The sequence below is a fragment of the Onychomys torridus genome, chromosome 18 (assembly GCF_903995425.1).
Source record: "Onychomys torridus chromosome 18, mOncTor1.1, whole genome shotgun sequence".
Classification (NCBI taxonomy): Eukaryota; Metazoa; Chordata; class Mammalia; order Rodentia; family Cricetidae; genus Onychomys; species Onychomys torridus.
The window spans coordinates 60,955,069-60,968,310 of NC_050460.1; the positions used below are offsets into that span (position 1 = coordinate 60,955,069).

A 13,242-nucleotide genomic window follows, 5' to 3' on the forward strand; every position below is an offset into this window, starting at 1 on the left:
GGTCTTTGATCCAGACTCTATGTACTTCATGCTCTCCCCATATGGGAGGCTGCATCTCTGATGCCAGGACCAGCCTTCAGGCTCCCACTGGCCAGTCAGTGAAGGAGGACTCCTGAACACCCCTTTAGGAACCCATTCTCATACTGGCTCAATGCGGATGCCAAGTTTGAGTGGTCAGAGGTACCCATTTTACAGGGTGATGTACAAAAGCGCTGGATGGTTCTCAGGTGGTCCCTGTGAAAAGCACATGGATGTCACAACGCTGGTCGGTGAGGACCAGGCAAAGGGAGACTCACGTTGAACTAATGGCTAGCCCCAGCTGCTGGAGAAATTTCACGTGAACTCTGTCAGGCTGAAGAAACTGTTTCTTCCTTCAGAAGCCAGGTCTCCTTGTACCAGCCTCATCCTCACAGGCTGGTCAAAGCTGGTTTCCAATGCCGACCATTTATTGAAAGAAAGTAAGGCAAGGCAGACTGGACAAAGATGAAGAGTCTGAACCTGCTTGGGTTAAAAATCTGTTTAGGAGGGGCTGGATGGGGTGACTCAGTGGTGCTGAGTCCAGTGCTCTTCCAGAGGACCCAAGTTCAAGTCCCAGCACCCACATAGTGGCTCCCAATTGTCTGTGACTCCAGTTCTAGAGGATCTGATGTCTCTTCTGACCTCTGCATGCCCCTGCATACATGCAGGTACACACACACACACACACACACACACACACACACACACACACACATAAATAAGTAAATTTAAAAAAAATCCACTTGACTCTAGAGACCAGAGGTGCTGAAAATAAATGTCTCTAGACAGGAGGCGGGGGCTTTCTATTATTTGATTTAAAAAACCAAATGTATACTATTTTTATTAAATACATTGAATAAATGCATTTCAGGCATTATTTATTAAAGCATAGCTAATAATAACAAAAATGGCTTTTCTTGGGGAAAGTGTAGAGCTAGAGTTTCCATCTTTAAGAGTGATAGGTACTGGAGACCCAGGGACCCAACTTAGTTGTCACACGTTTCAGGTGTCAGTGGTGCTGTGGCCCAGGGTCCTCTGCATTGCTCCTGTAAGGTGATTGAGACCACGAGACTAAATGTCCCTTGCAACCTCACAGACCCTGCTTCCAGACCAGGTTCATACAGTGATTGACATCCCCTGCTTCCAGTCCAGGTTCATACAGTGATTGACATCCCCTGCTTCCAGGCTGGCCTCTGCAACGGCTGTCTCACCCCTCCTCATTCCTCCCTCCCCACCCCATCCCTGATTTAGGATAGGGGAGGAGTCTTCTGGAATTCACAGGACAGAAGGTGGTGGAGCTAGAGACCAGAGTCCACAGGACCCAGCAAACATATGGGTATAAAAGAGCCTTCCTTGTGACCCTGCACATCCTGTGTGCTGATCCTAAAGCATGCCTGCTGCCATGGAGACCAGAGCCCTCTGGCTAATGCTGCTGGTCCTGCTTGCGGGGTCCTCTGGGGTAGCTTCGGAGTATGTTGGCCTGTGTAAGTACCTATCTGCTACCCTTGGTGCTAGGCTGGAACCTCTCAGCATGGGGAGGGACACAGAAGACCTGCCTACCTTCTACATCAATTTAATTTACCAGGCACACACTTTCTTACAGAAATCCTACAGAGTGTCTCTGTGTCCCATTTCACAGTCAAGTTAACGGAGGCTCAGAGAAATTGAACATACTTCTCTCCTCCTCGGAGTCTGCAGCGGGGTTGGAGCCAAAACTGGGGGGGGGGGGGCTGGCAGGTGCTCATCCTTTCTCATTTCCTTCTTTGCTGGAGATTTCTGAACAGTGGTGGTCTTTACACTCCCTCCCAGCAAGTGACCAGAACAAAAAAAGAAAACGGTTGAGAAGGCAGTGGGAGCTCCAGATGGTTTACAGAAACCACTGAATCACAGTCCTGGGTGAGAGGTAGCCAAGCTCAGAGACATCCGGTATCGGGTATTGGTCACCAGGTCACACCTGATCAGGGTGAAGACAGTAGGTCTCCTGGGGAGCTGTGAAATGCCGGGAACCCCGGGCATGTCAGCCATGTAAGAGCATCTCGGAGCTGGAGCCAGGCTGAAGTTTCAAAAGGTCCCTTAGGGCCCTGTGTCGGGGTCTGGAGTGGCCGAGGAAGGCATGATGGACCCGCTGCAGTGGGGGAGATGCAGAAAGTTGCTGGGTTTCCACGGTCCTAAGGGAAATCAGCTGATGAAAGGAAGCAGCCTTTAGGGGCACGGAGGCAAAAGTGTATGATCTTGAAGCAGGAATGCAGGAGATGGAGGAAGCTCACAGCTAAGACAGGACAGGCTAACCACCCTGTGGTGGAGAGCTACAGCAGACACATCGGAATAGTCCACATGGTGATCTTCCCCATGGCACGATATCTCCTGGGACACTTTCCACTGGGGAGGGGACAGTTCTTTCTTTCTTTCCTTTTTTTAATTTTTCTTTATTAAGAAAATTTCTACTCACTCTACATATCACCCACGGATCCCACCTCCTCTCTCCTCCCATCCCCCAGCCCTCCCTCCCAAGCACCCCCCCCGCATCCCCACATCCCCCAAATCCAGGTCTCCCATGGGGAGTCAGCAGAGCCCTGCATACTGAGCCTAGGCAGGTCCAAGGAGGGGACAGTTCTTAAGGATCAAACAAACAAAAAAAGGGAACCTTATTTTAAGGTTCAGGGACCCCTGGATTCCTGGGATCCTGTCAGCTGGAGGGCATTTAGCCCTGTTTAGGATTTCCTGACTAGGTGTCATGAATAAGCCAAAAGAGGGGCCCTAGGCAAATGGCCAAGTTCTTTGGGTTAGCATTCAGTGGTGTGTGCAGACCACAGCTATCCTTCCAAATCCACGAGTGCACAGCAAGATCAAGGGCCAGCCTGGGCTACATGAGAGCCTGTCTAAACAAACAAACAAACAACAAACAAGATTTATCCTGAGTCAAGTCTGAGTGGCTGCAGCCAGGAAACTGTCCCGTCCACCATGCAAGTGGCGGCAAGAAGCTCTGTAGACACAACAAAAGATGGTCATAAATCAGGGCATTCCCTGAGTATGCTGATGGGAACCCTACAGCAGAGGCTGGGGCTTCTGATGTTATCTGACAGAATTCTTAGCTTTGGAGTTGGTGGCAGCTAGGGGTCTGTTAAGGCAACACATTCCAAAGGTTTCACCTTCAAAGGACGCGAGGCGCAGCGATGGTTGGAACCAGCGACAACAGCCCAGGATGATTTTAGCTCAGTATTCCCACTTTCCACTGTCCATTCATTTCCTAACAAACTGCTTTTCTTTAGACACCCCCCAACAGGGCAAGACTGTCACTATCTTTGAATTCAGGAGGAAGGGTGGAGGGGTTCCACAGGAAGCAAGAAAGTAACCCCAAACATGCGGTCTGGTAGCTGACTGGGTTTTTTTTTTTTTAATTTGGACAGCTCCAAACCAGTGTATGGTCCCGGCAAAAGTCAGGGTGGACTGTGGCTACCCCAAAGTCACAGAAGAGCAATGCAACAATCGTGGCTGCTGCTTCGACTCCAGCATCCCCAATGTGCCCTGGTGCTTCAAGCCTCTGCAGGAGGCAGGTAAGGCCAGCCAGAGTACCCAGGCCAGCCCTGTCCTCCCACGTGGCTGGGCCTTAGCGGGAACCGGCATTGTCACTGTTGCTTGGTGGAGGCCTCACATGGGAGACCTCATATCAGGGACCTTGTGCCTGGGGCAGCTAGTGGCCAGGGGCTGGTCCTTTCTATAAAATATAAACACGTGTTCCGAGGGCCAGGGAGTTGACTCAGGAAAATGCTTCCCACTCAAGCATGAGGTCATGAGTTTGATTTATTTCAGGAAACCATGTCAAAAAGCCTGATGCGGTGGTCCAGGCTTGGACCCTCATCGCTGGGGAGGGAGAGGCATACTGATCCCTGGGCCTTGCTGGCCAGCAAGCCTAGCCTAACTGGCCAGTTCCAGGCCAGTGAGAGATCCCCCATCTCAATAAGCAAGGTAGGACTAGCAAAGTGGTTCAGCAGATAAAGGTGCTTGCTGCCCAGCCTGATGACATACATGGATTCAATTCCTGAAACCCACATGGCGGCCGAGGAGAATTGATGCTCCATCAAGTCATCTTCTGACATCCACCTGTACACTGGCATGCCTCCCCTGCACATATGCACACACACAGAGTAAATAAATGTAGATATACACATACACCAACACACACACACACACACACACACACACACACACACACACACACGCTCGGTGGAAATGGGTATGAAACATGGACACCATGGAGCTGTGAAACTGGGCTGAGTCTGAGCCTGTTTTTAGCAAGCTAGCCATCTCTAGTCCCTATACGACATGCTCACAGCAGACCAGTAGCCAGGCGACAGTTCTGGTGCCCTGGTTCCTCCCCACTCTCCTGCCTCTCTTATCCCCTCCCTGGGTGGAGCCAGTTGCAGGCCAAGTACCCTGAGAATCCCTGGGTAGGGCTGTGTGCAAACAGCAGATGGCCAGGCACATGGGTGGCTTGCCAATCCTGTTTTACCCAGGCTGCAACCTACCACATCTTAGGGCGGCATCTACTGTGAGCCATCTGTCACATCCAAATACTGGCTCACCTTCAAAGAGGCTGTATCTCTACAAGGCATTGTCCTGGGCTGGCACTTAAAGGAGCCAGATGTGCTCTCTGACCTGGGTAACAGATGGCTGAGCCCCAGCTGAACGGAGGCATGCCATGTACAGGCTCCTTCTCCTTCAGCAGAGCCCAGGAGGACTGAGTATAGTCAGGAGCAGTGACAGGAGCTGGCCACTGCCCCATGATTGGCAGGTCACTTGCCTCTGGCTCCCTCCCAGGTACCATTTCACACCCCCCCTGCCAGGACCACTGGGGGTCCAGTTGTCCGGTTTGGTGGTGCCAGGGAGGATGCACAATGTCTCTTGCAGGCTTTGGGGGCACACGTTTCCCTTGTGACCAGGGAAGAAGGCCTGGGTGCTGGCCTGGGAAAGGCAGGCAGCCCTGGGTGAAGATGACTGGACTCACTTTGATCCTTTCCTTCCTTCCCAGAATGCACATTTTGAAGCCACCCAGGCTCTGGGAAGGGGGCTCTGCACCCTGGACACTTGCTGGCGGTGGTGGCTGAGAGCAACACTCACCCCTGCTCTGCTCTCTCTGCTGCTGGCCAATCTAGGAGCCTGGAGTCCTGAAGAATAAAGACCCCAACTCAGCACAAGGCTGCTCTGACTGCTGAGACCTCTGCTCTTTATTTCTGCGTGCCACTCTTGGGGTGGGAGTGGGGGGGGGTGTTGAAGGGTCACACTTCACTGAGGAGAGGGTGTCCCAGGCCCATGGGGAACTGATCCTGAGTTGTCATAACACACTGAGAGCAAGAGCCTCATGCCAGGAGCCCTCTATTAGCAGAAGGGTTTATCTGGCTTTCACTTCCAGGTCACAGTCCCATTCCTGAGGGAAGGCACAGCAGGAAACTGAATGAGAAAACATAAAGGATGCCTCCTGCTGGCACAGTCTTGGGCTCCTGCTCAGTTGACTTGCTTATAAAGCCCAGCCCCTCCCCTCCCCGTTGAAAACAACCCCCCACCCCCACCCAGGGATGACGCCACCCACTGTGGTCTGGGCCCTTTTCTATCAATTAACAAGTAAGACAATCCCTGCCCCACTCCAAGCCAGGCCAATTTGATCTGGGCAGGGCCTCAATTGAGACTGCTTTCTCAGGTGACTCTAGGCTGTGTCAAATTGAATTAGAGCTAACTGGGACAGGTGGAGCCTTCTACAGCACATTTCCTCTGTAAGATGAGAAAAGGGAGAAGAAGGAGGAGGAGGAGGAGGAGGAGGAGGAGGAGGAGGAGGAGGAGGAGGAGGAGGAGGAAGAGGAAGAAAGAAGAAGAAGAAGAAGAAGAAGAAGAAGAAGAAGAAGAAGAAGAAGAAGAAGAAGACCTCTTCTGCGAGATTTACAAATCTTTATGCCTTCCTTGCAAAGCCAGCAAACTAAGAAAGCCATCATATATTCTGGCCTGGTTTGTATTTCTCTACAGTCAAATTGAACCTCACCACACCGTAGGCAGCATCTTTTTCAATTTTTTTTTTTTTCTAATAGACAGCATCGGTCTCACATTCCTGCCCAGTGCCCCCAGCCTCTAGGCTGTTGGTCCCCTCTCTTCATTTCCTGGTCAGGCTTTTCTCTGCACCCACTATGGGAAGATTTGGGGGTGGAATCCCCTGGATGGGCTGCAAGGCTGACCCTTAGCTCTACTCCCACAGGGGACCCTCTTGAGGGTCCATTCATGCTACTGTATGCCCCAATTACAGACAGCATTGCTTCTCACTAAACTGAGGTTCCGTGATTTCTTCTTGGAAAAGGCTTTGGTCCCCTTAAACACCACTGCACTGGGAATGATGATTCGAGGTGATTTTGGGCAAGTCGCATTGAAAGCTTATCAGACTGACTGTTACCGTGACCGTGACACCCAGGATGCACAGGGGAAAGCAGTGGGAAACCACTGCTTATAGGACCACCAGAGTAAACTCTGGAGACATGTTTGAGCCTGTATGGTAGGCAAAGCTCCTGCCTCCTTGGCTCCTACTTGCTTTTATAAATAAAGGTTTATTGGAAGCAGGGCCAGGATTACAGTGTAAAAATAGGGCACTGTTATCTAAGTGCAGAATTTTGACGTTTTGTTCATTGCATATTTTTGCATTACTTTTGATTTTTTTTTTAAATCCTGATATCTATCTTGATATCTATCTTGATGTCTGATTTTTCTGTACATTTCCATATAAAGTAAACACTTTACACTGCACTTCATCCCAGGTCTCCACCTGCTTAGTGACCTTGGACTTGGGGCCCTCACTGTTAGAGCTCTGGGCACATCAGAAGTGAGATGTCACTGCCCTAAGCTCACGTACAGCAGGATACAACAGGAAGTCTTCCTGTAGGCACTGTGTCCCAAAGCCCCGACATAAAGGGAGGTTGTCAGGATGTCTTTGTTTAGAACCCAAGGGGGCCCTTCTAGCTGTCCACCTGCAAAGCTCAGGAAGGATACTTTTAGGTTCTTGTCACCCTTAACTACTAAGTCATGTCTCCAGCCTGACTTTCAGTTTTAAGTGGGATCTTGAGATCTCTTCTTGACCACTGAGCTCTCTGGTGTCCCCTGCACACTGTCATGTGAGGTAAGAGCCTGGCTTCCTTCACCTTCATCCCTGCTGTGCTTGGTGAAGGGAGGGACCCAGGGGAACTGGCCAGTAGACCCAAGCATAGGGGCAAGCTTCTTGAGAGTCTCATTACAGAGATGTCACCTCAGTGTCAAGAAACCCAATTAAAGAGGTCCTGGAGACTAAGAGAGCAAGCTCACAGAGGTCTCCACGAGGGAGTCAGCAATCCCTAGGCCTGCTGTGGTGATGAATGGAGAGACAGAAGGGGAAGCCCCAGGCCAGGGTCAACAGTGCAGGGCCTTCAAGGTTGGCAAAATGGGCCAGGTGCTGTCTCCTTACCCACAACTGGTTGACTTTGCAGGTTAAGCACCCCAAGCCTTTAGAAAACCTCCCCAACTTGTAAAGGCCATGTTTGCATTATACAAATGAAATGCAAAGAGAGCGGCTGTTTGTAACGGCCCACCGGATCTGAACTTCACTTCACGGTTCCAGCTTGGCTGTACTAACCAACCTGTCATTGTTCATCCACACTGGCCACCCTCCTGTCTGAAGCTTATAGAAGAAACCCGCATCGCATCTTGTCACTCTCTGGTCCTTAGTCAAGCAGGAGGTGGCTGTCACTCTGAGGGGAGCACCCCTTCTCTGTGGGACAGTGCACTGGACTTTCTCTGCTCTCCTGGATCCTCATCTCCCTTTTCTTGCAGCACCCACCCATCTACCTCTGCCTGGCCCTCCCTGACCATGGGAACTCAGGACGCTACCCTCCCTCCTCAGGGTCTCGGGGAGGGTGGAAGGTGGTGTAGGCTCAGCTGAAGGCAATCTGGCAACATTCCAGGAGCCATAGCGTTCACACTAGAATTTCTGGGCGTGTCTTCCAGGCCTAATTGAAAGCCAGCTGTGAGCCAGCCCACCAGGACTGAATCAGAACCATGACTGAAACTCACATGGCCTCACACTGCCCTCTGCTGGCAGCCTGGAGTGGCTGCTGCGTCTCACCCCTTGTTCTCCACTTCGTAGCTTCCTAAAATTGCCTGCCTCCTGACACCACCCAACCCAGGGCCAGCTGTTTCCTTGGGTGGCTTTGCACTGTGCGGTGTCCTTTGCTTGTTAACCTCCTCTGACATGTGACTTGAGCCAGCGAGCTGCTGAGACCTTCCCTGGTTATTGGTAAGCCCAGTGTCACCCTACAGCATGCCTGTGATCTCCTGTGGGAGCCTTGGGACACCCGTCAGCCAAAGATAGGTATCTCCCACCCAAGCTCATTTTTGTGCTGCTACCTATCTAGAGCTTGGGGCCGATTGGGGCTCAGAGACATAGTCTCACTGTATTGCCCTGTGGGTGTTTGGAAACTTGGGGTGCATTTCTGAGTGTCATTGGTTGGTTTTGAGTAGAGACAAGGTCAGAGATGGTGGGAGTCTGTGATGTGCCAAGTGCCCTCCCATAGCCTGCTGCCTCTGTCTGTGATGACTCAGGATCTTGTCTGCTCATGGTGGCTGCAAACCTGTTGACGTGATTTGAACCCAGGCCTTGCCCTGTGCTGCATCCTGACATAGGTTATATCCTGATTTGCTCCTCCATTGCTGTGATAAACACCATGACCAAAAAGCATGACCAACCCGGGGAGGAAAAGGTTGATTTGGTTTAGACGTTACCGTCCATCACTGAGAGAACTCAAGGCAAGAACCCAGACATAAGAACTGAAGCAGAGACCATGGAGAGATGCTGTTAACTGGCCTGCTCCCCATGGCTTGCTCAGCTTATAGAACCCAGGACCACTTGCCTAGGGGTGGCCCTACCACAGTGGGCTGGGCCCTCCCATATCAATTGGTAATCAATAAAATACCCCACTGATTTGCCCACAGGTCAACCTGCGGGAGGCATTTTCTCCATTAAGGTTTCTGTTCTGGCAGAATTCTACCTCAACTCCCCTCCCCCATCTCTTTCCCCAAACCTGCCCCTCAAAGCCCACCAAATACGGTTTCTCCCCCAGAGATGCTCAAGACCACTCCTATAGGGTATTTAAACTGCATCCCAGAAAACAGACACGTGGTTTTTCTGTCTCTCGTCCCTGTCTCCTCTCTGGAGAATCACCTGGGAATGCTTTACCCATTAAACCGGGCCTTTTTCTTATTTGGTCTGATTTGGATTGCTGTGTCGGCAGAGAGGCTTATGGGGATGCAAAACCTTTCAGTTTCCTCTTCCCAGACAATTCAACCTCATGTTAAGTTGACAATAAATAAATAGACAGACAGACAGACAAATAGAGAGATAGATTGATAGATGATAGATGATAGATAAATAAATGAGGAGCCAAGGCAGGTTGTTTTTGTTTTCTGGCTTACTGTGTTCTGCATTTACCTAGCATGGAGCTACAGGCAGGGTGTCCATTCCAGTGTAGTGATGCCCACACTACACAGCTGCCCACTCAGCCTGCCAGGGCTCCTGTCCTTACAGGTGGCCTGCTTTCAATGATTTTGTGCAGGGGTTCTGGCACCCTGGTCCCTCATTACATCCTCTGGGGGTGTGGACATGCCAGTCAGTACATATTCATTAGATAGCTTGCCCTTCACTTCTCATACTTAATAGGAATGTATGTAGTTTTCAAAAGTTTGTGTGCAGACCTGATTATGGAATGTGATGTGGAGGGCAGGGGGTACTCTGTGTGTGTGTGTGTGTGTGTGTGTGTGTGTGTGTGTGTGTGTGTGTGTGTGTTAGCTGGGGTTCTCTAGAGGAACAGAATTCGTGTATATTATAAAAGGGGATTCAATAAATTGGCTTATACCATAGGGGCACCTGGGAGGCAGGGGCAGAAGGAGTCTGCAAATTCCAGGTCTAGTCAATGAGGTATAGGCTGGGCAGGGCTACATAGTGAGACCCCGCCTCAAGCAAGCAAAAAAACAAAACAAACAATAACAACAAAACAAACAGTGTGACTATCAACCAACCCACACCCACACCTACATCCTCCTCCCCCACATACACACTGTCAATTTCCCAGTCAGGTAGAATCTGAGTTTCTGCTCCGAGATTTGAGTGTGTGCTGCCAGGGGTCCTGCCCATCGCTTCTGAGGTGGCTTGTCCCCTTCCAGGCTGCCGGTGTTCTATTTCTAGCCTTCCCTCTGGGCACAGCGATTACTATCTGCTTTTCTTGGCAGCTGTCCTTGCTCCCATTGGCCTGGTCACAGCAGCCTTTCCAATTTGTGGCTCCACCTCCCTAACCCTGCCCCTAACCCTGATCTGCCCCCCTTGTCATCCAGATCTTCGCCACATGCTGTGAGTGTGCAGCCCCAGTGACCACTAGAGGGCACTCACATGCATTTGTCATTGGCCTTTCAAAGCAGGATGCATCTCACTCAGTAGAGGATGTGGCACTCAGGTCCCCTAGAAGGGGATACTGTGCTGGTGACACCCCAGAACAGTTTGCTGGGAGCTTTCAGAGCTGCTGTGTGTGCTTGGGGGAGGAAGGTTTAGACCAGTGGTTCTCAACCTTCCTACTGCTGCGACCCTTTAATACAGTTCCTCATGTGCTGGTGACCCCCGCACCCCCAGCATAAAATTATTCTCATTGCTACTTTATAACCATAATTTTGCTACTTTTATGCATCGTAGTGTAAATATCTGTGTTTTCCAGTGGTCTTAAGCGATGACCCACAGGTTGAGAACCACTGTTTTTGACCAACACTGCTGCATTGAGAGAGATCTCATTGAAGGAGCTGTGGGTTCATGCCAAGGTTTACTGTTCTGTCTTTGGTGTTGTGTTGAGTAGTTTTATGTCAGCTTGACATAAACTAAAGTCATTTGAGGGGAGGGAGCCTCAATTAAGAAAATGCCTCCATAAGATTGGGCTGTAGGCAAGCCGATAGGGTATTTTCTTTTTCTTTTTCCTTTCTTTCTTTTTTCCTTTCTTTCTCTCTTTCTTTCTCTCTTTCTTTCTCTCTCTCTTTCTTTCTTTCTTTCTTTCTTTCTTTCTTTCTTTCTTTCTTTCTTTCTTTCTTTCTTTCTTTCTTTCTTTTTTTGAGACAGGGTTTCTCTGTGTAGCTTTGAGCCTTTCCTGGAACTCGCTTTGGAGACCAAGCTGGCCTCGAACTCACAAAGATCCACCTGCCTCTGCCTCCCGAGTGCTGGGATTAAAGGCGTGCGCCACCAATGCCTGGCAGTATTTTTTTTTTTCAGAATTTTTTTCTTTTCTTTTTTTTCTTTTTGGAGCTGAGGATCGAACCCAGGGCCTTGCACTTACTAGGCAAGCGCTCTACCACTGAGCTAAATCTCCAACTGGTATTTTCTTAATTAATGAGAGGGGAAGGCCCAGCTCACTGTGGGTGGTCCCAACCCTGGGCTGGTGGTCCCAGGTGCTATAAGAAAGCAGGCTGAGTAAACCATGGGGAACAAGCCACTAAGCAGCAACCCTCCACGGCCTCTGCGTCAGCTCCTGCCTCCAGGTTCCTGCCCTGTTTGAGTTCCTGTCCTGACTTCCTTTGGTGATGAACAATGATTTGGAAGTGTAAGCCAGATGAATCCATTTCTTCCCAAGTTGCTTTGTTCATAGTGTTTAATCACAGCAACAGAAACCCTAAGACAGGAGTGGACTTATGCCCTCTGCAAGAGCTCAGGTCGGAAAGGCTGTTCCCAAATGAGTCTCAGTGACATTACTCCTGTGGACTGAAAGGCACAGGTGGTGAGGATGTCTTGGCTGCAACTTAGGCACAACTCTGAGTTAGAGAGTCCCAGAGTATACCTGTGCCTCCCTGACACCTGAAGCCTTACAGAACAGGGTGTAGGCTTGTGTAGCTCTGCATTTGTATCCGACATGGGGACCTTTCTGCTTGCTCTCCTGACCCTCTGCTTTGTAGTGATCATCTGAGCTGGAGGGACCTGGGGCTGCACCCTCTGATGACCAGGAGGGAGGGGACATGTGGTTAGCCTGTTGTCTCCCTTTGATGCCAGGAGACAGTCCTGAAGATACAAAGTCAGAGTCCAGAGCCTAGCCTGTGTCCCTTGGAATCAATCATGCAAACTGCACATAGACTTGGCTTCCTCGCTGGCCTCTAGCACCCTGCAAAGGCTGCAAATATCTGCTAGAGGAAGGGTCTGTGTTGGCATTGAGACAATGGGAAGTGGAGCTCAAGACAAACACTTCTCTCCAGGATGTAAGCAGGAAGGGGCAGGGCACTGAATGGTCACCGGGAAGCTTAAGACTCACACATCATCAGGAGTGTGTCATCTCCTCGTGGACTCTCAGGTACCTTCACCCAGCTGGTCCAGTTGTGATTATCCATGGCCAACCATGATCAGAAAATATTGAAGCTACTTTTGGAGGGAGACCATATTTGCCCCCACTTTAATTACAGCATTTTGTCAAGACCACTCTAATTATGGCTAGTGCAGTTAATCTCTTGCTGTCTTTAATTGAGAGATAACCTTGTCATGGGTACATCAGAGTATGTCTGGGGGCATCTGTAGCAGCCCCAAGATCCAGCAGCCCTGAGATGCAGGCATCCCCTAAGGGTCCTGAGTGAATTCCCTCAGAGGGTTTATTTCAGAACTACCACAGAAGGCTCAGCCCTGTAGTGTGAGGTGACCTGAGAAGAACAGGTGGCCTGGTGAGGCAAGAGGATACAGGGAGAAATGAACAGAAGCACAGAACCAGGAGGGCATGCCTATGCCCGGGCCACACTCAACAATGAACAGGACCGCACACCCTCGCCAGGGCACACTCACCATGCTCACCTGGCACCCTTCCTTCCATGTTGTAGGACACCGCAGGAGCCACACCGGCCTGTACCTTTCTGACCTACCTATCAGGGTCTCTGTTCTGTGTCCTAGACGTGGGAGCAAGGTGTAGGTGTAGACCTTGGCCCTAGGCCACAGCTGCTCTTTAAAGATGAATTCCAGCAGGTCACCTAGCTGAGAGCTCAGGGAACCCAGATCTCAAGCGGCCCACACTCAGCCACGTGAGGCCTGCTTGGCTGGCTAGCAGCTACTTCCCGGAACCCGAGCCTAAGCCTGAAACCTCTCTCCTGCAGAAGCAGAGCCCTGAGCAGGGCACTCACTCTCTGATATAGCTGCCCCAATCCTGGGACATGAGGAGGAGA

At 50.6% G+C, this 13,242-nt stretch overlaps 1 protein-coding gene across 1 annotated transcript; it reads left to right on the forward strand.

The window, feature by feature from the left end:
• Positions 1-1,420: 1,420 nt before the first annotated feature.
• Tff3 (trefoil factor 3) lies at positions 1,421-3,902 on the forward strand. The gene is made up of 3 exons (XM_036167176.1): positions 1,421-1,502; positions 3,426-3,572; positions 3,829-3,902. Exons 1-3 carry the CDS (start codon positions 1,421-1,423, stop codon positions 3,900-3,902), a joined length of 303 nt encoding a protein of 100 aa, XP_036023069.1.
• The last annotated feature ends 9,340 nt before the right edge of the window (positions 3,903-13,242 follow it).